This window comes from Myotis nattereri (genome assembly GCF_964212035.1).
Source record: "Myotis nattereri genome assembly, chromosome: 15".
In the NCBI taxonomy this organism is placed as follows: domain Eukaryota; kingdom Metazoa; phylum Chordata; class Mammalia; order Chiroptera; family Vespertilionidae; genus Myotis; species Myotis nattereri.
Genome location: NC_138090.1, coordinates 54,414,741 through 54,441,773, shown reverse-complemented (window position 1 = coordinate 54,441,773; position 27,033 = coordinate 54,414,741). Strand labels below are relative to the sequence as shown.

General features: G+C 57.8%; 1 protein-coding gene across 2 annotated transcripts; it reads right to left on the bottom strand.

Annotated features, from left to right (window-relative positions):
• Positions 1–1,493: 1,493 nt before the first annotated feature.
• On the bottom strand, positions 1,494–26,788 carry CACNG8 (calcium voltage-gated channel auxiliary subunit gamma 8). 2 transcript variants are annotated; one of them, XM_081107699.1, is made up of 5 exons: positions 26,074–26,788; positions 22,696–23,164; positions 11,402–11,485; positions 10,249–10,389; positions 1,494–8,212 (listed from the first exon to the last, which is right to left on the bottom strand). In XM_081107699.1, exons 2-5 carry the CDS (start codon positions 22,865–22,867, stop codon positions 7,443–7,445), a joined length of 1,167 nt encoding a protein of 388 aa, XP_080963825.1. In that variant the 5' UTR covers positions 22,868–23,164; positions 26,074–26,788; the 3' UTR covers positions 1,494–7,442. The 2 variants fall into 2 exon arrangements, with proteins under 2 accessions (XP_080963825.1, XP_080963824.1); XM_081107698.1 differs by having other exon boundaries at positions 26,102–26,788.
• Between the last annotated feature and the right edge of the window lie 245 nt (positions 26,789–27,033).

Here is a 27,033-nt window from a genome sequence, read left to right as displayed (position 1 = left end):
TATTTTAAGGAGACCGGGGGCGGGGAGGGGCGGGGGCCGGGTCCTGACCCGGCTGGAGCGCGAAGGGACATCCATTCCCTGAAGGGTCGAGCGCGCGGGAGCCCAGGGTCCGGTCTCCCCGGGGGCGGAAGAGGGAGCAGGGCAGGGAGCCGGGATTTTCGATTTGTGGTCTGAACGGGCGCAGCTGGGAACCTGAACAGCTGGATCCCAGGGAGGAGGGGCTGGGGCCTGGACTCCTGGGTCTGAGGGAGGAGGGGCTGGGGGCCTGGACTCCTGGGTCTGAGGGAGGAGGGGCTGGGGGCCTGGATTCCTGGGTCTGAGGGAGGAGGGGCTGGGGGCCTGGACTCCTGGGTCTGAGGGAGGAGGCTGGGGGCCTGGGCTCCTGGGTCTGAGGGAGGAGGGGCTGGGGGCCTGGGCTCCTGGGTCTGAGGGAGGAGGGGCTGGGGGCCAGATCTCCTGGGTCAGAGGGAGGAGGAGCTGGGGGCCTGGACTCCTGGGTCTGAGGGAGGAGGGGCTGGGGGCCAGATCTCCTGGGTCTGAGGGAGGAGGGGCTGGGGGCCTGGACTCCTGGGTCTGAGGGAGGAGGGGCTGGGGGCCTGGATTCCTGGGTCTGAGGGAGGAGGGGCTGGGGGCCTGGACTCCTGGGTCTGAGGGAGGAGGGGCTGGGGGCCTGGATTCCTGGGTCTGAGGGAGGAGGGGCTGGGGGCCTGGACTCCTGGGTCTGAGGGAGGAGGCTGGGGGCCTGGGCTCCTGGGTCTGAGGGAGGAGGGGCTGGGGGCCTGGGCTCCTGGGTCTGAGGGAGGAGGGACTGGGGGCCAGATCTCCTGGGTCAGAGGGAGGAGGGGCTGGGGGCCTGGACTCCTGGGTCTGAGGGAGGAGGGGCTGGGGGCCAGATCTCCTGGGTCAGAGGGAGGAGGGGCTGGGGGCCAGATCTCCTGGGTCAGAGGGAGGAGGGGCTGGGGGCCTGGACTCCTGGGTCTGAGGGAGGAGGGGCTGGGGGCCAGATCTCCTGGGTCAGAGGGAGGAGGGGCTGGGGGCCTGGACTCCTGGGTCTGAGGGAGGAGGGGCTGGGGGCCTGGACTCCTGGGTCTGAGGGAGGAGGGGCTGGGGGCCTGGGCTCCTGGGTCTGAGGGAGGAGGGGCTGGGGGCCTGGACTCCTGGGTCTGAGGGAGGAGGAGCTGGGGCCTGGACTCCTGGGTCTGAGGGAGGAGGGGCTGGGGGCCTGGACTCCTGGGTCTGAGGGAGGAGGGGCTGGGGGCCAGATCTCCTGGGTCTGAGGGAGGAGGGGCTGGGGGCCTGGACTCCTGGGTCTGAGGGAGGAGGGATGGGGGCCTGGGCTCCTGGGTCTGAGGGAGGAGGGGCTGGGGGCCTGGACCCCTGGGTCTTGAAGGCAGAAGGACAGAGGCCCACGCTGGGGTCCTCAGCTCCCTTGGCGGTAGAAAGGTCAGTCCGGGGGAGAGCTGGTTGCTGGGAGCACAGAATCACAGCCGCAGTCCTCTTCATGGAGTTTATTAGAGGGGCACCCCAGGACTTTCCATGCAGCTTTGCTCCCCAGGAGCAGGGACAGGGCATCCCGTGGAATGGCCGCAGGGCCTGGTCTTGACCCTTTCACCTCCGCCCTCTGTGACCCACCTTCACGGGCAGCGCTGCCCACAATTGGCTGCTCCAGCAGCAGGTGGGCCGGGCCTTCTCCATGCACCTGCTCTGGATGCCAAGGGCGTCCTGTATGGCTTCCACGGGAGCACAGATCGCCTGGGGTGTGACCCTGTGCGTCTGCGGGCTCCCCCAGCCTGTGGCAGGGCCTGGGTGCACAGGGAACTCACCCCCTGGCCCTCAGCACAGCCCAGCCCAGGACCACACAGGGGGCCTTAGCAGCTGTGCATTAGGCCACGTGAATGAATGAATGAATGAATGAGCGAGTGGATGAATGAACGAAGTGAGATGGGGACACACAGACATCCCAGACATCCCCTCCCAGGCCTGGGAAAGTGCCCCGGTCAGAGCACAGCCCCCTCTGCTCTGAGATGCAGGCCGGGGTGGGGGTCCCCGGAGGCCTCAGGACATTGCTTAGATGGATGAGTGAAAGCTGTTTCTTCCCTCGGGTCGCGGGGCCTTCTGAGGCCTCCACGGGTGTGCTTGGTGCTGGCAGCAGCCGGGATTGTGCAGGGCAGGGCAGGGCAGCCCTGGGGTAGTTCATCTGCCCTCTGAGTCCATGTCCCCTCCGGCCCTGGGCCTCCCACCTGTCTCATCCATCTGCTGCAACAGCTGCCTCATTTCGGGGTGCACGCTGTCCCTCATCTCCCTGTCTCTCCTTTCACAGAAAGGGCACCCACTTTCTTTGGTATAGAAGTCCTGATCACCTTCACACCTGGTCTCCTTGCCTCCTTCCTCCCTCCCTCCCTCCCTCGCTCTCTTGCAGCAGTTCTCAACCTTCCTAACGCCGAGACCCTTTAATACAGTTCCTCATGTTGTGGTGACCCCCAATTTCATTGTTACAAATTGAACATAATGAAAGCACAGTGATTCATCACAAAAACAATATGGAATTATAGATGTGTTTTCCGATGGTCTTAGGCGACCCCTGTGAAAGGGTCATTGGACCCCCCAAAGGGGTCGCGACCCACAGGTTGAGAACCGCTGCCTTGTGTGGCGATGACCTCTTATCAGACCAAACGGTTGCTTTGGGGGGTTTCCCTTGTTCTAGGCAGCTTGGCGGGGTTCCTCCTGGTCTCTGCCTACTTCGTGGTCCCCCCTCTCTCCCCTTCTGACCGGGACGTGGATGCCCCACCCCCACCCCGGCTCTGGCGCATGCACCTCCTTCGTCACCTAATCCAGCCTCATGACCTGCAGTGTCCCCTCGATGCTGACTTCTCCAAAATCTGTATTTCTGGCCACGTCCTGCCCCCCCCCGCTCCTCCCGTCTCACATTTCCCACCGGTGACCCGATAGGCCGACTTGGGTTTCGCACAGGCATCTCCACCCCACTCCTGACTCCCGCCCCGGGGCCCCCTGGTGTGCGCCCGGGGAAGGGTTCCGTCTCCCCTCACTGGCCTCTCACCCTCTCTGTGGCACCCAGTTCATTTACTATCGGTTCTGCCTCCAGGATCCCATGTCCCTCTCCATCCTCGCCGACCCCACAGGGGTCCCGGCCGCCAGCAGCCTCCGCTGGACACGGACAGCCGCCCCCTGAGGCCTCAGGGCCCCTTTCACGCCTGCATCCACTCTCGGCACGACCACGTGGTTCTCTTCTTTTGTTGTTGTTTGGTTTGTGTTTTAATGTTGTTGTTGTTTTTTTAATTGATTTCAGAGAGGAAAAGATAGAAACATTAATGATGAGAGAGAATCATGGATCGGCCGCCTCCGGCACGCCCCAGACTGGGGATCGAGCCCGCAACCCGGGCCTGTGTCCCGCCTGGGAATCGAACCGTGACCTCCTGGTTCATCGGTTGACACTCAAACCATTGAGCCACACGGGCCGGCCTGTCATTTCTTCTTATTTATTTATTTTTTTTTAATATAATCATGTTGTGCCTGTTATCAGCCCGTGGAAGCCAGACATCAGGTTCGTCCCCAGGGCTAAAAGGCCCCACGGGAAGGGCTCCCAGCCTGTTCTGACCTCACCCTCCTTAACCTGCCCTCCTCCCTCAGAGCATCCCGGCCATCCTGGAGTCCTCCAGGGTTTTGTGCCGCCTTTGTCCCTGTCCCTCTCCTTCTCCCAACCCCAGAATCTGTTCCAAGGGGACCTCTGCAGGGGGTTCTCCTCGAGGGCCTGCTCCGCCATTGACACCACGTCCTACTTGGCTCTTCAAGCAGTTCCCTGTGACTGACATTCCCATGTGCCCCTCCTGTGAGTCCCAGGAGAGCAGGGCCTTGACAGACCGCCCAGCGCCTGCCTTGGGCCTCGACAGAGTCTAGAACAGGACGGGGCTCGGCGAATACTTCCTGAACACGGGGAACGCGCCAGCCGAAGAAACCATCTCACTTGTGATTTGTGCATTTTTTAAAAATTTTTACATTTTTTAAATTGATTTCAGAGAGGAAGGGGGAGAGAGAGATAGAAACATCAACGATGAGAATCATCGATCGGCTGCCTCCTACACGCCCCACACTGGGGATCGAGCCTGCAACCCAGGCCTGTGCCCTGACCGGGAATCGAACCCTGACCTCCTGGTTCATAGGTGGATGCGCGGCCACTGAGCCACACCGGCCGGGCTGATTTGTGCATCTCTGTGTCCGTCTCGCCTCCCCCTTTCTCTGCCCTCCCTGGATCGCTTTCCTTTTTCTCTGTGTCTCAGTGACTCACGGAGTTTGGGTCTCTCATCCTCATCCTTCCTCCCCCCCATCTCCGCCCTCCCTACCCATCCCCTACCTCTTTCTTGCTCTCTGGCCTTTGGACCCTAGAGTCCACTACCCGCAACCCGTTCTGCCCCCTCCTGCACCAGAGCCCCCTCTCCCACCAAACTCGTCTCAAAACCCACCTCCCCCTGTCCCTCTTGGACCGGTCCCTTTACAGTCCACGGCTGGGGAACCTTTTTCCTGCCAAGGGCCATTTGGGTATTTATAACATCATCCACTTAATCTAATTCACTTAATACATTTATCTTGCTATGGACAAAGCTCTTAGATTTATTGAATTTCAAACCCCGCCTGTGGTTGCCTTGGCAGGGCCAGAACAAATGATTCCTCGGGCCTCATACCGCCCGCAGGCCGACGTCCCCCACCCCTGCCCTACACCACGTCCTCCTGTGGCACTAGAGTGTATTCCTTCCCCCACAGCTCACCTGCCTGGGTCCCCACACCCCCTCCAGTCTCTCTCCCCCTTTCCAGTCCTTCCACACAGGCCCCTGAGGGAAGTCCCCGCACCCAGCCCTGGTCTGTCCTCCTCTGTCCCACCCTTTTCTTCTTTTTTAAAAAAAATATATATATTTTATTGATTTTAGAGAGGAAGGGAGAGGGAGAGAGAGATGGAAACATCAATGATGAGAGAGAATCATTGATCGGCTGCCTCCTGCATGCCCCCTACTGGGGATCGAGCCTGCAACCCAGGCGCGTGCCCTTGGCTGGAATCGAACCCAGGACCCTTCAGTCCGCAGGCCGACGCTCTATCCATTGAGCCAAACCAGCCAGGGCCACCCTTTTCTTTTTTTAAATAATATTTTTATTGATTTCAGAGAGGAAGGGAGAGAGAGAATCATGGATTGGCTGCCTCCTACACGCCCCCTACTGGGGATTGAGCCGGCAACACAGGCGTATGCCCTAATTTGAATCGAACGGTGACCTCCTGGTTCACAGGTCGGCCCTCAACCACTGAGCCACACTGGCTGGGCTCTCCCACCCTTTTCTGCTGCTCCGTGTTATCAGGACAGGGGACCAGTATCTCGGGCCTCCCAGCATCTCAGAGCAGCAGGCCTGGCACCTGGGAGACCTCGGGAAATCTTTGCTGAGCCAGTGAGGGGAGGCCACCATCCCTTCTGCGACCTCAGTGACCGTCAAACCCCCTTCACCTCCCCCCCACAGTGCTTGCCCAGCTCATCTGCCCTCCTGCCTCGCGCTCCCACAGCACCTGCAACACCCCAGGGTCCTCTCCTAGCACCCACACCGATCCGGCCTTCTGCCTGCTCTAAACTCTCCCAGGTTTCCCCCAGCTACCCTTAGAACAACACCCCAACCCCGGAGCCCGGAACTCCCGCTCCCTGGGCTCTGCCTTCTAGCTGCTTCTCTGGGCTCACCCCCCACCCCCACCTTGCCCTTCAGCGTCCCCACATTAGGAGCCCTGTCCCCATGCAGCACACTGCTGCTTCACTCCTCCAGGGCTCTGCCCCAGAGCCTTCCTCCCGGGCAGACTCCTACTCAGGGCAGACTCCTACTCACCCGGTTTGAGACCCTGGCGGGGCGGGACCTTCCCCAGGAAGTTTCCCTAAGTGCTGCCCACTCCTGGCAGCCGGTGGCTGGTGGCTCCATTCTCTTTCGAGGTGCCCAACAGGGTCCCTGCACCAACCGCCCTGCCTGGATTGTGGTTTCTGACAGCCTCACGTTTTCACCCCCAGGGACCCTGCTTCTAGCACTCTGTCTAGCAGCGGCGCAGCGACAAGGAGTGAATGGCTGAATGAATGAATGAATGAATGAATGAGTGAGTGACACGGATTCCCAAGTCCCAGCGCCTCTCCCGCACATCAGACACGGTGCCTGTGCGTCAGGATGTGTGTCATTAACTGCTCTGCTCCCACGAGTGCGAGTTTCCAGAGCCAGCACAGGTGTTTGATGCCGACTTCCAGCATGTCTCTGCCTCTCATCTCCGAGTTCCTGCCTCCCCTTTGTACACCGTTTACGTTGCTCTCCCGCCGAGTGCCATTCACTCCTCGGCTCCCCACGGCCCTCAGAAGAAAATCTAAACTCCCGTGGCCTGACCTACGAGTCCCTGGGAAGTCTGGCCCTGCCGATGCCTCCCTCCAGCTGCATCTTGTTCCATCTGCTCACACGCTAGCCTTCCAAGGAAGCACCTGCTGCCCCAGGGCCTTTGCACATGCTGTTCTCTGGCTGAAACACTTCCCCTCCCCAGCGCCACCTGACTGCTTGTCATCTTCTCCGTGGGTGCAACAATGTCCTTTCCTTTTAAACTGGCTTCAGCCCCCCTGATGGAGCCTTCTGTAGCATTTTGGACTTTTCCTAGGTCCTCATTGTAATTTGCTGTTTATGGACACCGTTGCTCGATCAACGCACAAGTTGTTAACCCTATGAGGACGGAGGGGACCCTGTTGGTTTTCCTCCCTTCTGTAGGCTCAGCACGATGCCTCGCGCTTCAGTGCAAGAATAAACTGCTGGCAATGACTGAACAAGTCGCTTTCCAGGCCTGTTTATATCCTTCAGAGCGCCGCCCCCGTACACAGTAGGTGCTTCATGAACCCTTGCAGGATCATGCACGGCAAAGTCCACGTCCAGGCCTCGTCCCTCCGCCTTCCCGCGTCCCTTCTCTTTCCCTGTCTCCTTATAGAGAGCATATATATATATATAGTTTGTCGGTAGAACTATATATTTGTGTGTTATGGGCCCCTCTCCAGGAGTTGGGCTGGGCTGGGAGTCCCCCCTCCCCCCGCCCCCACATGCACACAGCAAAAACATGAAAAAGAAAAACATCTCAAAACTGCAAAAAACACCACGGCCCTCCCTCCCCCACCCAATCCCACAACAAAAATAAAACACGACGCTCCCTCGCGCGGCCCCTTCCCTTCCTTCCCTTCCCGTCCTCCTCCCTTAGGGTCCCTGATCCGAGGGTGGGGGGGGCGATCCCCCACACCTGGGGGGAGGGGGCGCGGGGGGAAGGCCCAGCAGTCTCCAGCGCGCCCCCCGGGGAAGCAGGGGGCGCCCCGACCTCCCCAGCAGCCTCGTTGCACGCGCGCCCGCGCACGCGCCCGGCGGCCCCCCCCCCCCCCCCGCGCGCGCCCCTACACCGGCGTGGTTTTCCTGTTGAGCGTGTTGGTGTTGGAGGCGGCCGCCTCCTTGGCCAGGGTCCCGGGGGCGGGCGCCGAGGGCGCGGGCGGGGCGGGCGCGGGCGCGGCGGGCGGCCCGGTGACCGTGACCGTGACGCCGCCGCCGGCCTCCTTGGGGAAGGCGTTGTGCAGCGTGAGGAAGCCCGACGTCCCCCCGCGGTCCCGCTCGGCGCCCGCCCCGCCGCCGCCGCCGCCGCCGCCGCCGCCGCCGCCGCCGCCCGCGCCCCCGGCCGCGCCGCCGAACGCGCCTCCGCCGCCGGCGCCCGCCAGCCCCGCGGCCATGCTGCCCTTGGACGGGTCGCGGCTGAGCGTGTACATGGAGATGTCCGTGGAGGGGAAGCCGGGGGCCCCCGCGCCGCCCGGAGACACGTCCCGCGACGGCGACGGCTCGCTGGAGCGGGAGCTAGAGCGGGAGCGGCGGCGGTAGCGGAAGCGGTAACTGGGCAGACGGAGGATGGCCGAGGGGCCGCTCCCGCCACTGCCGCCCGCGCCCCCGCCGGCCTTGAGCAGGTCCGAGCGGGACTGGCAGTGCGCCTCGCGGCTGCGCTCGATGTAGATGTTGACGGCCAGCACGCCGATCACCTCGGCCAGGATGAAGGACAGGCCGCCGAAGTAGAAGGACCAGCCGTACGAGTAGTGGTTCTTCTTCTCGTCGTCCCGCTTCGGGCCCGGCTCGCCCGCGTTGGCCGAGATGTACACGATGACCCCGATGATGTTGCTCAGGCCTGGGCGGGGGACGGTCAGACGGGAGCCTGGAGGCCACCCCGGCCCCACCCTAGGTCCCGCCCCGCCCCGCCCCTAGGTCCCGCCCCCGCAGGCCTAAACTCCTCCCCAGCTGGTCAGGCCCCGCCCCCAGGTAGCCTAGGACTCGCCCCAATTGGTCCAGACCTCAACGCGGCAGGTCTAACCCCACCCCCTAGATAGCCTAAGTCCCACCCCCAGAGAGCCAGGCCCCGCCCCGGCTGGTCTAAACCCCACCCCCTAGATAGCCTAAGTCCCACCCCCAGAGAGCCAGGCCCCGCCCCGGCTGGTCTAAACTCCACCCCCTAGATAGCCTAAGTCCCACCCCCAGAGAGCCAGGCCCCGCCCCAGCTGGTCTAAACTCCACCCCCTAGATAGCCTAAGTCCCACCCCCAGAGAGCCAGGCCCCGCCCCGGCTGGTCTAAACTCCACCCCCCAGGTGGTTTAAGGCCACGCCCTTAATGATTCAGGACACCCCCCCCCCCACCCCCGCCAACGGTTCAACTTCCATCCTAAACTCCGCCCCAGCTGGTCCCGGTTCCCTCCCTAAGATGGCCTAGGCCCCTCCTCCCGGTAGCCTAGGCCACGCCTCCCATGGTCCCCCCTGGGTGGTCCAGGCCCTCCTCCGATGGGTATATCTCCATCACTTTATACACCTGGGTTTCCCCTAAACCCCACCCTCTGCTGCTTTAAACTCTTCATGAAATAATCCCACTGAATCTAGGCCCTGAACTTGGCTGATCTAAAAACTCTACCTCGCCCTAACCGGTTTTGCTCAGTGGATAGAGCGCCGGGTCTGTGGACTGAAGGGTACCAGGTTCGATTCCGGTCAAGGGCATGTACCTGGGTTGCAGGCACATCCCCAGTGGGGGGGGGGGGGGTGTGCAGGAGGCAGCTGATCGATGTTTCTCTCTCATCCATGTTTCTAACTCTATCCCTCGCCCTTCCTCTCTGTAAAAAATCAATAAAATATATTTTAAATATATAAGTAAATAAAAATACAAACTCTTCCTTTCAGGATTACCATCCCAGTCTGGGCATCTCTTCTAGGCCCGCCCCTTGCTGGTCTAAAAGTCCTCCTTCTTAGAGCAGGTCCTTTTTCTACACCAGCCTCGGGATTGCCCGACACTGCGCCTCCTGGGTCTAGGCTGGGCTCCTCCCCAGTCCCAGGTCAAGCAAGCCCCCCCCCCCCCGCCCCATCTCTATCCATCCCCGAAGCACCTGCTGTTCTTTATGCTAAATCCTGCCCATTCTCTGGGTGCCACCAGTTCAAAAAAGCTTTCCAGCACCTCGCAGCACTACTCATTTCGGGTAGAAAGGGAGTCTTGCCCTAGCCGGTTTGGCTCAGTGGATAGAGCGTCGGCCTGCGGACTGAAGGGTCCCAGGTTTGATTCCTGTCAAGGGCACATGCCCGGGGGTGCGGGCTCCATCCCCAGTAGGGGCCATGCAGGAGGCAGCCGATCCATGATTCTCTCTCATCATGGATGTTTCTCTATCTCTCTCTCCCTCTCCCTTCCTCTCTGAAATCAATTAAAATATAATATTAATTACTCCTTAATGCGATGCCTCACTCGGAGCTGCCTGGAGGGTTTCCCAGGACCAGCCCCTTTCTGGGTCCGCCGGAGTCCACAGGCTCTATCCCTTACAGCAGGCTCCTCCCCATCTACAGCCAAATCACTTTCTCCCTCTGCGGCTGGACCTGCCACCGCCCAGCCCTGGCCCCCTATCTTCAAGACCCCAGTGATGTCTCGCGGCCCCAGCGCCTCCCTGCCGTGACCTGAACCCCCGGGCTTCGGGAACCTAAGCTCCCCGCACCCCTATTAGGCGCCAGACACCACGAAGGCGACACCCACCTTGGCGACACCCAGCGGGTGGCGATGGAGTTTGGAGAGAGCCTAGGCAGGCTCCGGGCCCCAGGGGGCGCTCGGGGGCAGGGTGCACACACACACACACACACACACACACACACACACACACACGTGGCGACGTGGGTGGGCCGCCCGCTCTCCCTGCCTCTCACCTGCTGCCACGAACAGGATTCCTGCCCCCAGAACGATGTTCCTCTTGGACCGGTAGACGCGGGAGGCCGCCACGCACACGCCCCCCAGCAGCAGCAGGATGGCGCTGAGGATGGGGAAGATGCTGGAGGCCCGCACCACGCCTGCGAGGGAGAAAGGGGAGGAGGGGGAGGGGGAGGAGGGAGTGAGCGCCGGGGGGTGGGATGCGGCCGCCTGCGGGCACCCTCCCCCCCCCCCCCTGCACCCCGCGCGCTGCGCCTCCTGCTGCCCGTGTTTGACTCCACCTGTCCCCTCCCTGGTTCTCCAGGTTTCCCTCTACCCGTGTTCTGGTTATTTCATTCATTCTCCTTTTTTTTCTTTTTTTTTTTTTTAACATTTCTCTACTTCTCGGTCTGATTTCCTCTTTTTCTTCCTTCCTCGTCCTATTTCTCTCTCGCCTGGCCTTTTTTTTTTTTTTTTTATTCTCGTTCACTCTCCATCTCTTTCTCTGAACTTCTCTCGTTCTCTGTGGGCCCCTCCCTGTGCCCTTGCCCTTCTCGCACGCTCCTTCCCTTTCTGCGATTTCTTTCCTTTCTCCAGATCCCTCCTCTACCAAACCTGTTCCTATCGCCCTGCCTCCTCTCCCTGCTGCCTGGCTCCATCTCTCTGGGCTTCTAGTTTTTCTTTCTCTTTCCTTCCTCTCTCCCGCTCCCTTCCTTCCTCCCCCGCCCCCTACACCGGGCTTCATTCATTCTCATTCTCTCTCTCTCTCTCTCTCTCTCTCTCTCTCTCTCTCTCTCTCTCTCTCTCTCTCTCTCTCTCCTCCCCCCCCCACCCCCTTTCTGTCTGGCTTCACTCATAGCTCTGGGGTTCCCTTCTCTCCCTCTCCCTCTCCCTCTCTGAAGTCTCTCTCCCCCTCTCTCTGCACCCCTTTCCCCACACCCCAAACCCTAGGCAAACAAATTTTATGATTTCTGAGCGCTAAGCCACAGCCAATCACAACTCAGGATTTGCCGCGTTCTCGGGGAGCAGCAGCCAATCCCAGCCCAGAGAGCCACAACGCTGCGGCCAATCACCTCCCGGAATCTCTTCTCAGCCCGCCCCCAGGTCCCGCCTCCCCCCTCCCTTCTCTCACCGCCCCGTTGTCCCCCAAATCTGTCCCGGACCCCAACGTACGGAGCAGATACTCCGCGCTGTCATGGTCGTAGTCAGTGTCCTCCGGGAAGTGGTTGATCTTCACGCAGACACCTCTTTTCAGCCCTAGAGGGGGACAGAGGTGGTGATGCGGGGGGACTTAAGAGTTGGGGGACCCCCCTGTGAGAGAAGACTCGCCGCTTCCTTCCTCTTCCTCTCTCTCTCTCTCTCTCTCTCTCTCTCTCTCTCTCTCTCTCTCTCTCTCTCTCTCTCTCCCCTCCTGGTTCCTGAACCTTTCCCAGGCCTCTGGGACAACCTGTCAATCTCTTTGGCCTCATTATCCACTCCAGTATTTTTATTTAATAAAGAAAAACAACAACATCCAAAACTCACTGAAAAGCCACAGGACTCCCCCCCCCCCCCGCACACACACACACATACACACCCCAGCCCTGAATCCTGGGCTGGGACCCCAGTCCCCCCGGCCTTCCGTTTCCCTCTAACAGTGGTTCTCAACCTTCCTAATGCCGCGACCCTTTCATACAGTTATTCATGCTGTGGTGACCCCCAATTTCATTGTTACAAATTGAACATAATTAGAGCGTAGTGATTCATCACAAAAACAATATGGAATTATAGATGTGTTTTCCGATGGTCTTAGGCGACCCCTGTGAAGGGGTCGCGACCCACAGGTTGAGAACCGCTGCAAGGCGCTGAGTTCAGCAATGTCAAGGCGCCCTTCTAACGCTGAACCCGAGGCGTCTGCAAGAGTGTGGGAAAACGAAGGAGGCTGCGGAGGGCAAAGGAGACTACATTTCCCATAAGGCCCTACGAGGTCCCGAGGCCACTTCTGGGGAGAGTAGCCCCGGTGATTCATGAGAGTTGTAGTCTCTTCAATCCTGCGCTTACGGAGAGGGATTTGCCAGCCTCTGACCTGGAATCTCAGAGGCCCGTGAAGGGGTTATGCCTCTAGGGGTCACTCAGCCTCACCCGCTTCGTCCACCCCAGAATGCTATCCTCAGGTCCTGGACCTCACACCCTTCAGGAACCTAACACCCCATATTTGAGAACAGTTCCTGTTCTAACACATAGTTGGAGACTGGTGTATAAATTAGCATAAATTAGCATAAATATAAGTACATTTTGTTTCCTTGATGCCCCAGGCTCCTCACGAACTCCAGGCTGTGGAACAGTCCGTCCACTCACATCTTCACTGATGAAAACTTACCCTGCAAGTGGGCAGCTCACGGGCGCCTCCTTGAGGAAGCGTGTCATTGGGCTCGCACATGCGCACATGCATTCACTCCTCTCGCTAAAGTTGGGTCCAGTTTCCCCCTCTGGGGTGCAGCGGCCCCCTGTGCTACCCCGCTTTCTGGCAAGCATTGGGATGATTTATGAATTTCTTCATAAATTCCTGTGTGTGTCTCTATCATTGCCTGGTACAAGGGAGGCCTCAAGAATGGGCATCGAATGAATGAATGAAGAATGAATGAATGAATGAATGAATGAATGATAGCAGAAGGCGAGATTCGAGGCAGAAGATGAAAGGAAGGAATGGGGATAAAGACAAGGATGGGAGGGAGGGATATAAGGCAGTGAGTAATTCCGCTAAGAGCTAACGTTGTTAAGTGGTGGATGGACTCATCGGAGCTCCCCGGAGTCCCATGAAATAGAGAATGTGATTGGTATCGTGCAGTGGCCAGTCATTGGGAATCAGAGTCCCACTGCTTGAGGATAAAGCCCGACTCTGTCATGTCCTTAGTCGGTGACCTTGTTGGCATAACTTAGGTCAATTTGCTGCAGCTCCTTCGCCGATAAAAAGGGAGGAATAAGACCTACCTCACGGGGTGGTTGTGAGGATTTAGTCCAGGTAGAGATTTAGCACTTTGCCTGAGTCACCATGAAGTGCTCAGTCATGATCAGTCGACGTACCCATTGTCCGGATGAGGAAACAGAGGCACAGAAAGGGTTCGTCAACTCACAGCTGATGGGTGGTGGAAGCAGCCGCAAACCCACAGCAGTGTGCCTTACTGGGATGTAAGCATATGGCCTGTTCACCACTCTATCCCCAGCACCTACCTCGTATATAGTAAGTGCCTGATAAATATTTTCATGAAAGAATGATTGAATGGGCCAACAAGCACATGAAAAGGTACTTAACATCACCAATCATTAGGAAAATTCGGATCAAAACCACAACGAGATACCACCTCCTACCCATTAGAACAGCTACTGGGGAACACACACACACACACACACACACACACAAAATAACAAGAGAGTTGGCAAGGCTGTGGAGAAAGTGGGACCCCTGTTGGCGGGAATGTAAAATGGTAGAGTTGCTAAGAAAAATAGTACCGAGTTTCCTCAAAAAATCAAAGACACAATGACTATGTGATCTAACAACTCTCCTTTGGGGGTATATACTCAAAATAATTGAAAGCTGGGTCCCTAAGAAATGGCACACCCATTTTCCTAACAGCATTATTCACAAGCCGAAAGCAACCTGAGTGTCCAGCAATGGATAAATGGATAGAATGTGGTATATACATTATCACGGAATGTATTATTCCAGTAGACATTCAATGGAATATTATTCAGCTGTAAAAAGGAAGGGGCTTCTGACCTATGCTCTAGCAAGGAGGAACCCTGAGGATATTATGCCAAGTAAAATATGCCAAGCACAGAAAGACAAATACTGCGTGACTCCACTTCTATGACGTCCCTAGAGGAGACACATTCAGAGACAGTGGCTGGGGGAGCGGAAGTGGGGAGTTACTGTTTAACGGGGGCAGAGTTCCAGTTTTACAAGATGGTAAGAGTTCTGTGGATGGATGGTGGTGATGGCTGCACAACAACGTGAATGCACTTACCACTAAACTGTGTACTCGAAAATGGTTAAAATGGCCCTGCTGGTGTGCTCAGTGGTTAGAGCGTCAGCCCATGTATGAAAGGGTCATGGGTTCAATTCCCGGTCAAGGGTATGTACCTGGGTTGCAGGTTCGATCCCCAGCCCTGGTTGGGATGCATGGAGGCAACCAATCAATGTGCCTCACATCAATGTTTCTCTCTCTCCCCTCCTTTCCACTTTCTAAAAAAAAAAAAAAAAAAAATCAAAGGAAAAGATACCCTCAGGTGAGGATTAACAACAACCAAAAAATGGTTTAAATGATCAGTTGTATGTTCTGTGTATTTTACAATTTTTAAAAAAATGATTGACTAGACCAGCGGTTCTCAACCTCTTTGGCGGTCGAACGACCCTTTCACAGGGGTCGCCTAAGACCATCCTGCATCTCAGATATTTACATGATGATTCATAACAGTAGCAACATTACAGTTATGAAGTAGCAATGAAAATAATTTTTTTAAGAATATATTTTATTGATTTTTTACAGAGAGGAAGGGAGAGGGATAGAGAGTTAGAAACATCGATGAGAGAGAAACATCAATCAGCTGCCTCCTGCACAACCCCCACTGGGTATGTGCCCGCAACCAAGGTACATGCCCCTGACCGGAATCGAACCTGGGACCCTTAAGTCCACAGGCCAATGCTCCATCCACTGAGCCAAACCAGCCAGGGCAGCAAAAAAAATAATTTTATGGTTGGGTCACAACATGAGGAACGGTATTTAAAGGGCCATAAGGTTGAGAACCACTGGACTAGACGAATGAATACACACTCTCAAGAGCAGACGTTAACCCGTCCGCCCGTCCGTGAGGTGTGGTAGGTAAGGTTGGGGGTTCGAGTCCCCCCTTTCCTGAATGGCATCACTGTGCTTCTCTCACAGCATGAACGGCCATGCAGTGAGGCTGAGCGCGGAGAGCCCGGGGTGGGGACTCTCAGCAGGACAGTGGTGACAGCGTCAGGACGGCTGCCCTTCCCGGGGGGCTAACCTCACGCCAGGCCCTGCTCCCGGCGTGGACAGGCAGTACCGTATTCAGTGCTCATGACGAACCCCAGGGTGCGAGGCAATAGCAGTCCCCCTGCTCTGCAGATGGGGAAACTGAGGCACGGGGCCGAGGTCCCGCCTGGATGGTAAGTCACAGGGGGGAGATGCGGGGGCAGCTGGGCCTCAGAGGCCAGCATATCGGGGGCAGAGGAGCCCAGGCTCAGAACTCACATGCCAGGGATGCCACTTCCCAGCTGTGTGGCTTAGGGACTTGAACACCAGAGCCTCCGTTTCCTCATTTCAAAAGTGAGGATGTGGCCCTGGCTGGTGTGGCTCAGTGGATAGAGTATCAGCCTGCAGACTGAAGGGTCCTGGGTTCGATTTCAGTCAAGGGTACGTGCCTAGGTTGCAGGCTTGATCCCCAGTCGGGGGCATGCAGGAGGCAGCCAATCAATGATACTTTCTCATCATTGATGGTTCTATCTCTCCCTCTCCCTTCCTCGCTGAAATCAATAAAGAAGTATATTAAAAAAAAACATATTTGTAAAACAAAAACAAAACAAAAGTGAGGACAATGGTACGGCTTTCTAGGGGTTGGTAAGAACGCAATGGAACACACAGTTAAGCGCAGGACACGGGGGGCGGGGGGTTACTGGACTATAAGGGTGTTACAGGACCCCATGGGGCTGGGAGCTTTTCCTGTGCAGCGATGGTGGGACGTGGCCCTGAGTCTCCCCCAGGACCTGCCCAGGCCGGGTGAAGGGGGAACAGGGAGGTGAGAAGGCTGGAGAAGTGGGTTCCACAGGCCCTGCCCCTGGCGTGTGGGGTGGCCATGTGGCGGATCACCCCTCTTTCTGGCCACCGCTTCCTGCCTGACAAGCACAAGCATAGCAACTCCTCCCCCTGGCACCGGGGGAGGACGCCCCGAGATAAAAGGGGCTGTGCACAATGGCCAGGATGAACGGTCTGAGGTCCAGGTCATTATGTCCTAACAGGGGGCCCGAGACTGTAGCTGCGACTCCCGGGAGGGGCTGCACCCCCACGGATGCCACGGCCACGGTGGCTCCCGGGCGCTCGGGACGTGGCGACTGGGATGAGCTGTGAGGGCAAAACACTCACTGGTTTGAAAACTCACACGAAAAAGAAATGCATAATATTTCATTAATGTTTTATATTGGTTACATGTTCAAGTGGTATTTTGGCTCTGATTCCAGACCTAATATTCAAAATGCGGAAGAGCCCCGGCCGGGTGGCTCGGTTGGTTAGAGCGCCGGCCTGATATGCCAAGGTTGTGGGTTCGATCCCCGGTCAGGGCACATACAAGAATCAGTCAACCAATGGGTGCACGGATGAGTGGAATGACACATCAATGTCTCTCTCTGTCTCCTCTCTCCCTTCCTCTCTCTCTATAAAATCAATCAATAAATTTAAAAAAAAAATTTGCCCTAGCTGATTTGGCTCAGTGGATAGAACATTGGCCTGCGGACTGAAGGGTCCCAGGTTCAATTCCGGCCAAGGGCACATGCCTGGGTTGCAGGCTCGATCCCCAGTAGGGGAGATGCAGGATGCAGCTGATGAATGATTCTCTCTCATCATTGATGTTTCTCTCTCTCTCTCTCCCTTTCCCTTCCTCTCTGAAATCAATAAAGAAATATATATATTTTTTAAAATGTTAAGTGACAATGATGGTTACAATAAAGCCAGGCTGCATGTACCCCCCCACCCCCACCCAAAAACACTTAAGTTCTTCCTTTGGCTTCCAGGACACCGACTTACCTCATTTCCCCCAAACCTCTGTGCGCACTCCTTTCTCATCTCCTTTCCTGGCTTCCTGGTGTCTCTCTGATTAATTTTTTTTTTAATATGTTTTTATCGATTTGAGAGAAAGAGAGAAACATCAGTTGGCTGCCTCCTGCATGCCCCCTACTGGGGATCAAGCCTGCAACCCAGGCCACACCCACCAGGGCTCTGATTGCCTTTTTAAAAAAATATATATTTTATTGATTTTTTTACACAGAGGAAGGGAGAGGGATAGAGAGTTAGAAACATCGATGAGAGGGAAGCATCGATCAGCTGCCTCCTGCACATCTCCCACTGGGGATGTGCCCGCAACCCAGGTACATGCCCTTGACCGGAATCGAACCTGGGACCTTTCAGTCCGCAGGCCGATGCTCTATCCACTGAGCCAAACCAGTTAGGGCACTTTTTTTTTTTTTTTTTAATATATTTTTAGTGATTTCAGAGAAGAAGGGAGAAGGAGAGAGAGAGACAGTAACATCAATGATCAGAGAAAATTATTGATCGGCTGCCTCCCGCTTGCCCCACACTGGGGATGGAGCCCGAAACCCAGGCATGTGCCCTGACCAGGAATCGAACTGTGACCACCTGGTTCATGGGCTGACGCTCAACCACTGAGCCACACTGGCCAGGGCTCTGGACGAGCTCAGGTGGCAGCCGTCCAACTAACGTTTTGGTCTCGATCTCTCTAGGTGACCATTTATCTGTTCATAAGCCATGACCCCCAGTTTGTGTCTCCGGCCCCGACTCTCCACTGAGCCCCGGCCTCATCGTGTTGCTGACAGCCTAGGTCAGACTGGGCCAAAGCCGGCAGCGAGTGGGTTTTACATTTTCTAAATGACCGAGAGAAGATCGAAGGAGATGCCTGTGTGGCACATGGGAAGGCTCTGGGGTTCAGAGGTCAGTGTCCGAAGTGGCTCGATTAGATCGCAGCTCCGGGCCATTCGCTCACGTGTCGTCTCTGGTTGTTTCCAGGGGTGGTTGAGACAGAGTCGACGCACCACGAAGCCTGAGATGCTGACTGTATGGAACGCTACAGGGTTTTTCAAATGCTGACCCCTGTCCTAGAGGAGAGCTCTGATAGGCAGGTTACGTGTAACCTGTTCTAGCCCTGGCCGGGCTGCTCAGGCTAAGGTTGCAGGTTCGATCCCCGGTCAGGGCACATACAAGGAGCAGCCATGAGTGCCTCAATACGTGGAACAACAAATCAATGTCTCTCTCTCTCTCTCTCTCTAAAATAATACATTAAATTAAGTTTAACATGTTCAAAACTGAGATCGTGATAACCCTCCTTAGGGACCTGGAGAGTATCGCGCTAAGTGAAATAAGCCAGGCAGAGAAAGACAAGCATCACATGCTCGCACTCAGATGCGGAATCGAAGTCACAAAATAAGCCGATGAACGGAGTGGACCCAGAGGCATGGAAGCAGGGAACAGGGGCGGAATCTCAGAGGGAAGGCAGACAAGGGTGGGTGGGTGGGAGGTAATTAACTAAAGACCTTGTGTGCATCTATGCATGGTCCATGGACACGGACAGGGGGGTGGTGAAGGCCTGGGGTAAGGGAGGGTTGGGGGGGGGGGCTGGAGGAGTGTCAATGGGGGGAAAAGGGACATATGTAATACTTTCAACAATAAAGATTTGAAAAAATGATAACCCTCCTTATAACAAATTAGATGACAGGAACAAAAAGAAATAAAATAAGCCATAACCGGTTTGGCTCAGTGGATAGAGCGTCGGCCTGCGGACTGAAAGGTCCCAGGTTCGATTCCGGTCAAGGGCATGTACCTTGGTTGCGGGCACATCCCCAGTAGGGGGTGTGCAGGAGGCAGCTGATCGATGTTTCTCTCTCATCGATGTTTCTAGCTCTCTATCTCTCTCCCTTCCTCTCTGTAAAAAATCAATAAAATATATTTTTTTAAAAAAGAAATGAAATAGAATACCTGCTGCTTCACCTTATGCACACTTCGCCCTCCCCACCCCCATTCTCGGGTGCTCAGGCCACGGCCTCAGAGCGGTGACGCTCACCCAGGGTCACTGTTCTCCTAGTCCAGAGACAGCTGACAATGTGGGTGTCACAGCTGGGAGGTGCTCCTGGCATTTGGAAGGCGGAGGCCAGGCTGCTGGTAACCAGGCCACCACATGCAGGACGGCCTCCAAGGCACAGAATTATTTCTCCCCACATGTCACCAGCTCCGAGGCTGAGAAACGCAGCCTCAGAGACACCCTGACTCTCCTCTCTCAGCTCCCACAACCGCCCCCACCAGGAACTCCTGCCCCTTGTAGCATCGGACTCCGATCTGAATTAAACCACTGCCCACGCTCCAACGCTCCACCCAGACACACCACCTCTTGCTGTCCCTCCTGCCTTCCGTGTAGTAACCAATGCAGCAACAAGAGCCCTCAGGCTGCCCTGACCTGTTTGGCTCAGTAGATAGAGCGTCGGCCTGTGGACTCAAGAGTCCCAGGTTCGATTCCAGCCAAGGGCATGTACCTTGGTTGCGGGCACATCCCCAGTGGGGAGTGTGCAGGAGGCAGCTGATCAATGTTTGTCTCTCATCGATGTTTCTAACTCTCTATCCCTCTCCCTTCCTCTCTGTAAAAAATCAATAACATATATCGTTTTTAAAAAGAGCCCTCCTGTTAAAACGGAAGTCAGGCCCAGCCAGTGTGGCTCAGTGGTTGAGCGTCAACCTATGAACCAGGAGGTTTTTGTTCGATTCACAGTCAGGGCCCACGCCCAGGTTGCAGGCTCGATCCCCAGTTGGGGGCCGTGCAGGAGGCAGCGGAACAATGACTCTTATCATTGATGTTTTTATCTCCCTCTCCCTTCCTCTCTGAAATCAATAACAATATATTTTAAAAAAATAGTTTCCGGTGTCCCTGACTGGGTAGCTCAGTTGGTTAGAGTGCCTTCCCAATATGAGAAGGTTATGGGTTCGATCCCCGGCCAGGACACATACAGGAATCAACCAATGAATACATACATAAGTGGGACAACAAATGGATGTTTCTCTCTCCCCCTTCCTCTCTCTAAAATAAATACGTAAGTAAGTAAATACTACTTTTCATTAAAAAAAAGAATAGTTCCTGGCATATAGTATAAACTCAAGAAATACCAGTTGTTGAATGAATGAATGAATGAATGGCATTCTTTTTTTTTTAAATATATTTTATTGATTTCTCACAGAGAGGAAGCGAGAGAGATAGAGAGTTAGAAACATCGATGAGAGAGAAACATCGATCAGCCGCCTCCCGCACATCCCCCACTGGGGATGTGCCCACAACCCAGGTACATGCCCCTGACCGGAATCGAACCTGGGACCTTTCAGTCCGCAGGCCGACGCTCTATCCACCGAGCCAAACCGGTTTCAGCTGAATGGCATTCTTATACCCTACGCTGTCCCAGGGGTTTCAGGATGCAAGACCATCCGCTTGGCTCTGTGCCTGCTGCTCAGTCAGACCCCTGAGCGAGTGAACCTGAGGTCAAATGCCCACAAGAGGGAGAAAGTTACTGATGAGAGAACCTGACAGGATGTGAGGCAATAGGGAATGGAGGTGACTGTGGCGAAGCAGACACACACACAGAACACACACACACACACACACACACACACAGCCCTGCCCAGTTCTCAGCCAAAGAAACACCTGCTACTCAGACCCTGCCCACCATGACCAGGGCAGACCCCTGTGTCGCCAGTCTTCGGCGAGTTCAAAAGAAGCCGGAAATTGGCTTTTTGATGTGAAATCTCCCTGTTTTTAAATGTTGGCGACGGGTACACAGATTCAGACTTTGGTTTCCGTTTTGAACACCCCACATGCCAAACCACGCATATCTGCAACCACCTCCCCCCGCATCCGGCCTGAGTTCTCTTGGCTCTGTCCCACCTATGGCTGGGTGACCTTGGCCAAGTGACTTAACCTCTCTGAGCCTCAGTTTCCGCATTCCCGACAGGAGGGTGGCGCCCAGCTCATCGGACAAAACCAGATGACAACATTCCCTGCTCACCCCGAGTGCTCAGCCAGAGGAGGAAGGGATGGAGAAGAGAAAGGGACGGAAAAGAGAAGGGGAGGAATCTCACAGGGACCCCACGGCTGCAACAAGCCGGGCTGTGAGGCCCCGAGGTGAGCCCCGAGGTGGACAGATAGTCACACGGGGGGGGGGGGGGCTGTGTGGCGAGGACAGGTGCAGAGGGACCTCTAGGAGGGCAGCCTGGAGAGGGAGGGAGAGCAGGACCGAGGGGGAGACAGAGATGGAGAGATGGAGGTAAGAGGGGGTGCATGGGCTGGGAGAGAAATGAGGTCTGGAAGGAGGAAGAGGAGAAGCTAGGCTTGAAGTGGGGAGGGGGGGGGTACAATGAAACAGAGCCATGCAGGGGGTGGGGGGGACAGGGAGGACCAGGACCAGGTGGGAGGCTGTAAGAAACCCCGGTGGGGAGAGGCAGGCCAGGAGAGGAGGAGCCCGCCGGCATGGCTCAGTGGTCGAGCATTGACCTATGAGCCAGGAGGTCATGCTAAGGTTCGATTCCCGGTCAGGACACATGCCTGGGTTGTGGGTGGTGGGCTTGATCCCCAGTGTGGGGCGTGCCGGAGGCAGCTGATCAATCATGGATGTTTCTAGCTCCCTCTCCCTTCCTCTCTCTGAAATCAAAATTTTAAAAAATAATAAAATTAAAAGAGCCCTAGCCGGTGTGGCTCAGTGGATAGAGCATCAGCCTGGGGGCTGAAGGGCCCTAGGTTCGATTCCTGGTCAGGGCGCATGCCCGGGTTGTGGGCTCCATCCCCAGTGGGGGGCGTGCAGGAAGCCGCCCATCAATGATTATCTCTCATCATTGATGTTTCTATCTCTCTCTCCCTTCCTCTCTAAAATCAATAAAAATCTATATTTTTCGCCCTAACCGGGTTGGCTCAGTGGATAGAGCGTCTGCTTGCGGACTAAGGGGTCCCGGGTTCGATTTCGGTCAAGGGCATGCACCTTGGTTGCGGGCACATCCCCAGTGGGAGATGTGCAGGAGGCAGCTGATCCATGTTTCTCTCTCATTGATGTTTCTAACTCTCTATCCCTCTCCCTTCCTCTCTGTAAAAAAATCAATAAAATATATATATTTTCAAAATTAGTGACTTTACATATATAAATAAACAACTTTTTTAAAAAAGGTAGTGACTTTAAATATATATATTTTTTAAAAAAGTAAAAGAGAATTTAAAAAAAGAGAGAGAGAGGGAAAGAGGAAAAGTGACAGGCGAGATCAGAGGGGCGGGCGGTGCGCACAGGGCGGGGTGCTGAAGGGGAAAGGGATGGAGGAGATGAGCAGGGGCTGTGGGGGGGCGGGGGCAGGAGAGGGGCGATCAGAGGACGCGGGGCAGGATGTGGGAGAGAGAATACGATGAGGGTGCACCCCGGTGGGTGGGGGTTCCCAGGGGTGCAGAGGGGTGGGAAGGCCGGATGGGAAGGGGTAGCAGGGCCGGCAGACTGCGGACCAGACGCCGCCGCGGCGGCAGGACCACCCACGAAGACGACAGACCACCCACGAAGACAGACCACCCACGAAGACAGACCACCCACGAAGACAGACCACCCACGAAGACCACCTGGGTGGTCCGGGAGCCGAGGGGCGGGGCTCGGGGAGGGGCGCGGCGGCCCCGCCTACCTTCCAGGCAGCAGATCCGCCAGAGGCCCGAGTGCGTGAGGCCCCCCGGGTCCTTCTTCTCGGCGGGGGCGCCGCGGTGGGGCGGCCCGTCGTCGCCCGCCGTGAGGTTGGTGGTGTTGCAGATGAAGGCGCGCGTGTACAGCCAGTAGTCGGTGCTGATGGCGATGGTCATGAGGCCGAAGGCGGCGAAGGCGCCCACCGTGGTCACCAGCACCTGCACCCCCTTCTCGCACCAGAGCCCCCGCTCCTCGTTCCAGCGCTTCAGCGACTCCAGCTTGACCGAGGGCAGCCGGGGGGCCGCGGGCCACCACCGGGGCAGCGGGGGCGGGGCCGTGCCGGCGGCTGGCGGGGCTCACGGCGCGGGCAGAAGAGGGGGGGCCTGGGCCCCGCGCGGGGTTGGTGGGGGGCGGGGGGAGCGGCGAGGACGAGGCTGGGCCGGGCGGGGTCAGAGGGCGGCCATGGTCAGCAGCTGGGGGAGAGCAGGGAGCGAGAGGAAAGGTTAGGGGGGGGTCCCCTGGCCCTCCACCCCCAAAACCACCCCATCAGGTCCCCACCAGGTTCCCGTGGCCTCCCTGGCTGTGAGGACATGGGCTCTGCCAGGGAAAGCCTTCCCCGCCGTCCTGGCCGGTGTGGCCCAGTGGATAGAGCCTCCGCCTGCAGACGGAAGGGTCCCCGGTTCGATTCCCGTCAAGGGCGCGTGCCTCGCTTGCAGGGCCTGGTCAGGGCGCCTGCAGGAGGCAACCAGTCCATGGGTGTCTCTCACATCAGTGTTTCTCTGTCTTTCTCTCTCTCTTCCACTCTCTCTGAAGTCAATGGGGGAAATATCCTCGGGTGAGGATTAAAAAAGGGGGGGGGGGAAAAAAGCAAGTCTTCCCACCATCCTGACACCAGGACCCCCGTCCTGCCCCTCCCCTCCGCTCCCTGTCCTCCTGGGTCAAAGCATCCCTCACCCCAGCCCGGGGGGCCTCCTCAGCCCAAGGAACCCCGTCCTCCTCCTCCCTCCGTCCCTCCTAGACCCCAGCACCCTCCTCCGTCTCACACAGCGACGTCCGCTCTTCCCCGCAGTCCCCCCTCTGCACCTCCCGCGTCCTCTCCTCACGAAACATAAACCTCTCAGTCTGTTCTCGGCTTCAGACAAGTCTTCCCCGTGAACTCTCGCCGTGTGTGCAACTCAGAAGAATCATGCAGTTACCACCGACACCTGCCCCCTGAACGCAGGCCCCTCCACCTGGGAACCCCCTTTCCCACACAGACCTCCCCCCCTCTCTCTGGATCAAGGTTTCCAACCTGTAACGACGCACCCCGGACAGGCCAGCAGAGCACCCCTGAGAGCTGACGCCTGAGTCCCACCGGGGAAACTGGGATTGGATTGGTCTGGAGTAGGCGGGGGCATGTCAGCTCTCCAAGGGGATTCTGATGGGCAGTCAACACCACCTCAGCCCCACGGATTGACGGGGACACCCGCATCCCCACCACATCCCGTCTAGCAGCTCCTACTGTGTCCCTGGGACCACCTCCACCCCCTTAGTATGTTTTCCTCGGCTTAAGGAAGTCTTCCTAGCCCGGCCTGGCTCAGTGGTTGAGCGTTGACCTTTGTGTGAACCAGGAGGCCACGGTTCGATTCCCGGTCAGAGCACAGGCCCGGGTCGTGGGCTCGATCCCCAGCGTGGGGCCTGCAGGAGGCAGCCGGTCCCTGATTCTCTCCCATCACTGATGTTTCTGTCTCTCCCTTCCTCTCTGAAATAAAGGTTTAAAATATCTTTTTAGGAAGTCGTCGCCATCCGGCCCCCACCACCTCGACAACTCAGACAAACTCCTCACGACCATCGCGCCCTCCTTCTCCGTTAAGAAAAATTTCCTCCGTGAGCTCCGCGGCGGCGTCCACTCACTGGACTCCCTTCCTCCGGACCCCAGACTCCTCTCCACTCAGAACTCCCAAGCTCCGACCTGCACGCCCGCTGCTGTCCAAGGAGGGCCCCCCCCCCACACACACACACACACACACTCCATTCCCGGCCCTTCCACCCCCTCCCAGCACCTCCAACCCCCACCCCAGGGTAGCCCTTGTTATCACATCGCACGAGATGAACCCCCAACTCTAGATCGCCCCAACTCCCCTGGACCTCCCACTCTCTCAAGTTCCCAGAACTGCCCTCCCCACACCCCCTGCCCTCCTCTGACATCATGAAAAGAGTCTCTCTCCTTCCCTCTGGCCTTCCTCTCCCACCCACTCTACTCCCAGCACCTCCTCTATCAGGGAAACCCCTCCGTGTCCCTTCAGACTTCCCTTCGTGGGGACCCCCAGACCCCTCCCACACCCGTCACCTGTGAGGACCATACACTGCACACGCATTTTCTTCCAAACCTAAGCAGAGCCCCTCCGTGGACAGTGCCCCTGGGAAGAATTTGATGTCCAGGACCCCAACTCTCCCTCAGCTAGGAATGATGTCCCCCTCCCGCCCCCCACCCCCAGGGTCCCCTCCACCACGCCCCCAGCCCTGCCTCCTCCACCTCGCCCCGGCCTCCCTCTCGCTGGGCCAGCGTCCCTTACCTGCCTCCACCACTCCTTCCTCCCTGGACTCCCTCCCCAAGCCCCTCCTGGAGTTGACAGCCTGGAGGCCACAGAGGAGGGGAAAGCCACCCCCGGTCCCGTGCCCCGTGACCTTGGCCTCCAACGCCCCCAGCGGCCGGCCCCCACCGGGTCTGCTCCCAGGGGTTGCCGAGAAAGCTTGTCTATGGGGGGTGTCTCCATGGCAACCGGGCCCAGTGACCCCCACACACACGTGTTCCCTCCCCCACCCCGGCTCTGCCTGCCCACACGCAGCCCCTGGCCTGCCCGTTCACGGGGCACTGGGCTGGGACACCCCCCCGGCCCCCTGGCCCAGGTGCTGCCTCCTTCTCTCCCTCTCCAGGCAGATGCCCGGTCCCTCTCCTCCGGTCCCTGGGCCTCATCTCCCCCATCCGGGCCCGGCATGGCCGGCCGGCCGGCCGGCACCGCCACCTCCACTGTCCAGGCACATTTCTGCTCCCACCTGGGGGAGCCCGTGCCCCCAGGATGTACCCCTCCTCCTGCTGGGCCCCCTACGACCCGGGACCAGGAGGAGAGGGGAACGGGGTACATGAGGGACATCCTCCATCCAAAAAAGAGCTGAAGACATTTCCTTGTATCGATTCAGGGGGGCGATCTGTTTGGCTTGAGGGACTGTTCCTTCAGTCCATCTGCCGGCGGGCGGCAGCCGAGGAGGAGGGAGCAGGGGACCCCCATTCTAAAGCTTCCGGATACGACAGGGGGGCCACCTCCTCTCTCCCTCTGAAGGGGGCCAGCTCCTTCCTCCAGGATAAGGGGGTTTGGGGGACCTTCCTGCCACATCCACCCACCTCCGATGAAGAGACGGATCCGGCTCACCTCGGTTGGCGACAGGTCCACTCGCTGGAGCACTGAGGAGGGGACACTGAGCCCCGTCCTGTGGGCACCCCCCCAGAGACACCCCCGTGGCTCCCAGTTCTCACGGCTCGCCCTCCCCCAGCAGCCAGGGACCCAGGCGTCCGACCTGGCCGGGGGTGGCGATGAGGGGGTGTAGGGCAAAGGGGGTGTTGAGGTGGGTGGGGGGAGGCCGAGGGGCAGCTCTGAGCTCGGACCCCAGGCAGCGAGGCGGGGGGGGGGGGGGGTCGAGCGCTCGAGATGAGGGCGGGGGGGAAAGGTGAGGAGACAATTTGGTTCTCGTGTGTCGCTGGGTAAAGTGCGGAGCTGGAGGACGAGAGAGGGAGGGAGGCGGGAGGAGAGGGAGGGGGGCCGCTGAGGATGGGGAGCCTCGGAGAGGAGGTGGGGGAGGGAACGATTGGGGGGCAGGGTCTGGGTGGCAGAAGGAAGCTGGGGGGAAAGAGAGAGAGACCTGGAGAGAGAGAGAGAGAGAGAGGGAGGGAGCGAGAAGAGAAGCGGCAAAGAGAGAGACGTGGAGCCGGGGAAACAGGGATGGGGGAGGGAGGGATTTGGGGGAGGCAGTGGCTGGTGGCAGAAGGAAGTTGGAGAGAGAGAGACACACACACACACACACAGAGAAATATCCAGAGAAAGAAGGGGACAGAGATAGAGACCCAAAGAGGGAACCCAAGAGATGGGGGAAGGTGCGGGAGGGAGGGGGGGTTGGGGTGAAGGAGAGCATGGGGGGGGGCAGGGTCTGGGGAACAGAAGGGAAGAAGAGACAGAGAGAGAGTCATCCAGAGAGGGGGAGGAGAGACAGATGGGAGAGACAGGGAGAGACAGAGGGGATGGGGGAGAGAGAAATGCAGGAGGGGCGCGGGGGGGGGGGGAGATTGGGGCGAGGGCAAGGTCTTAAC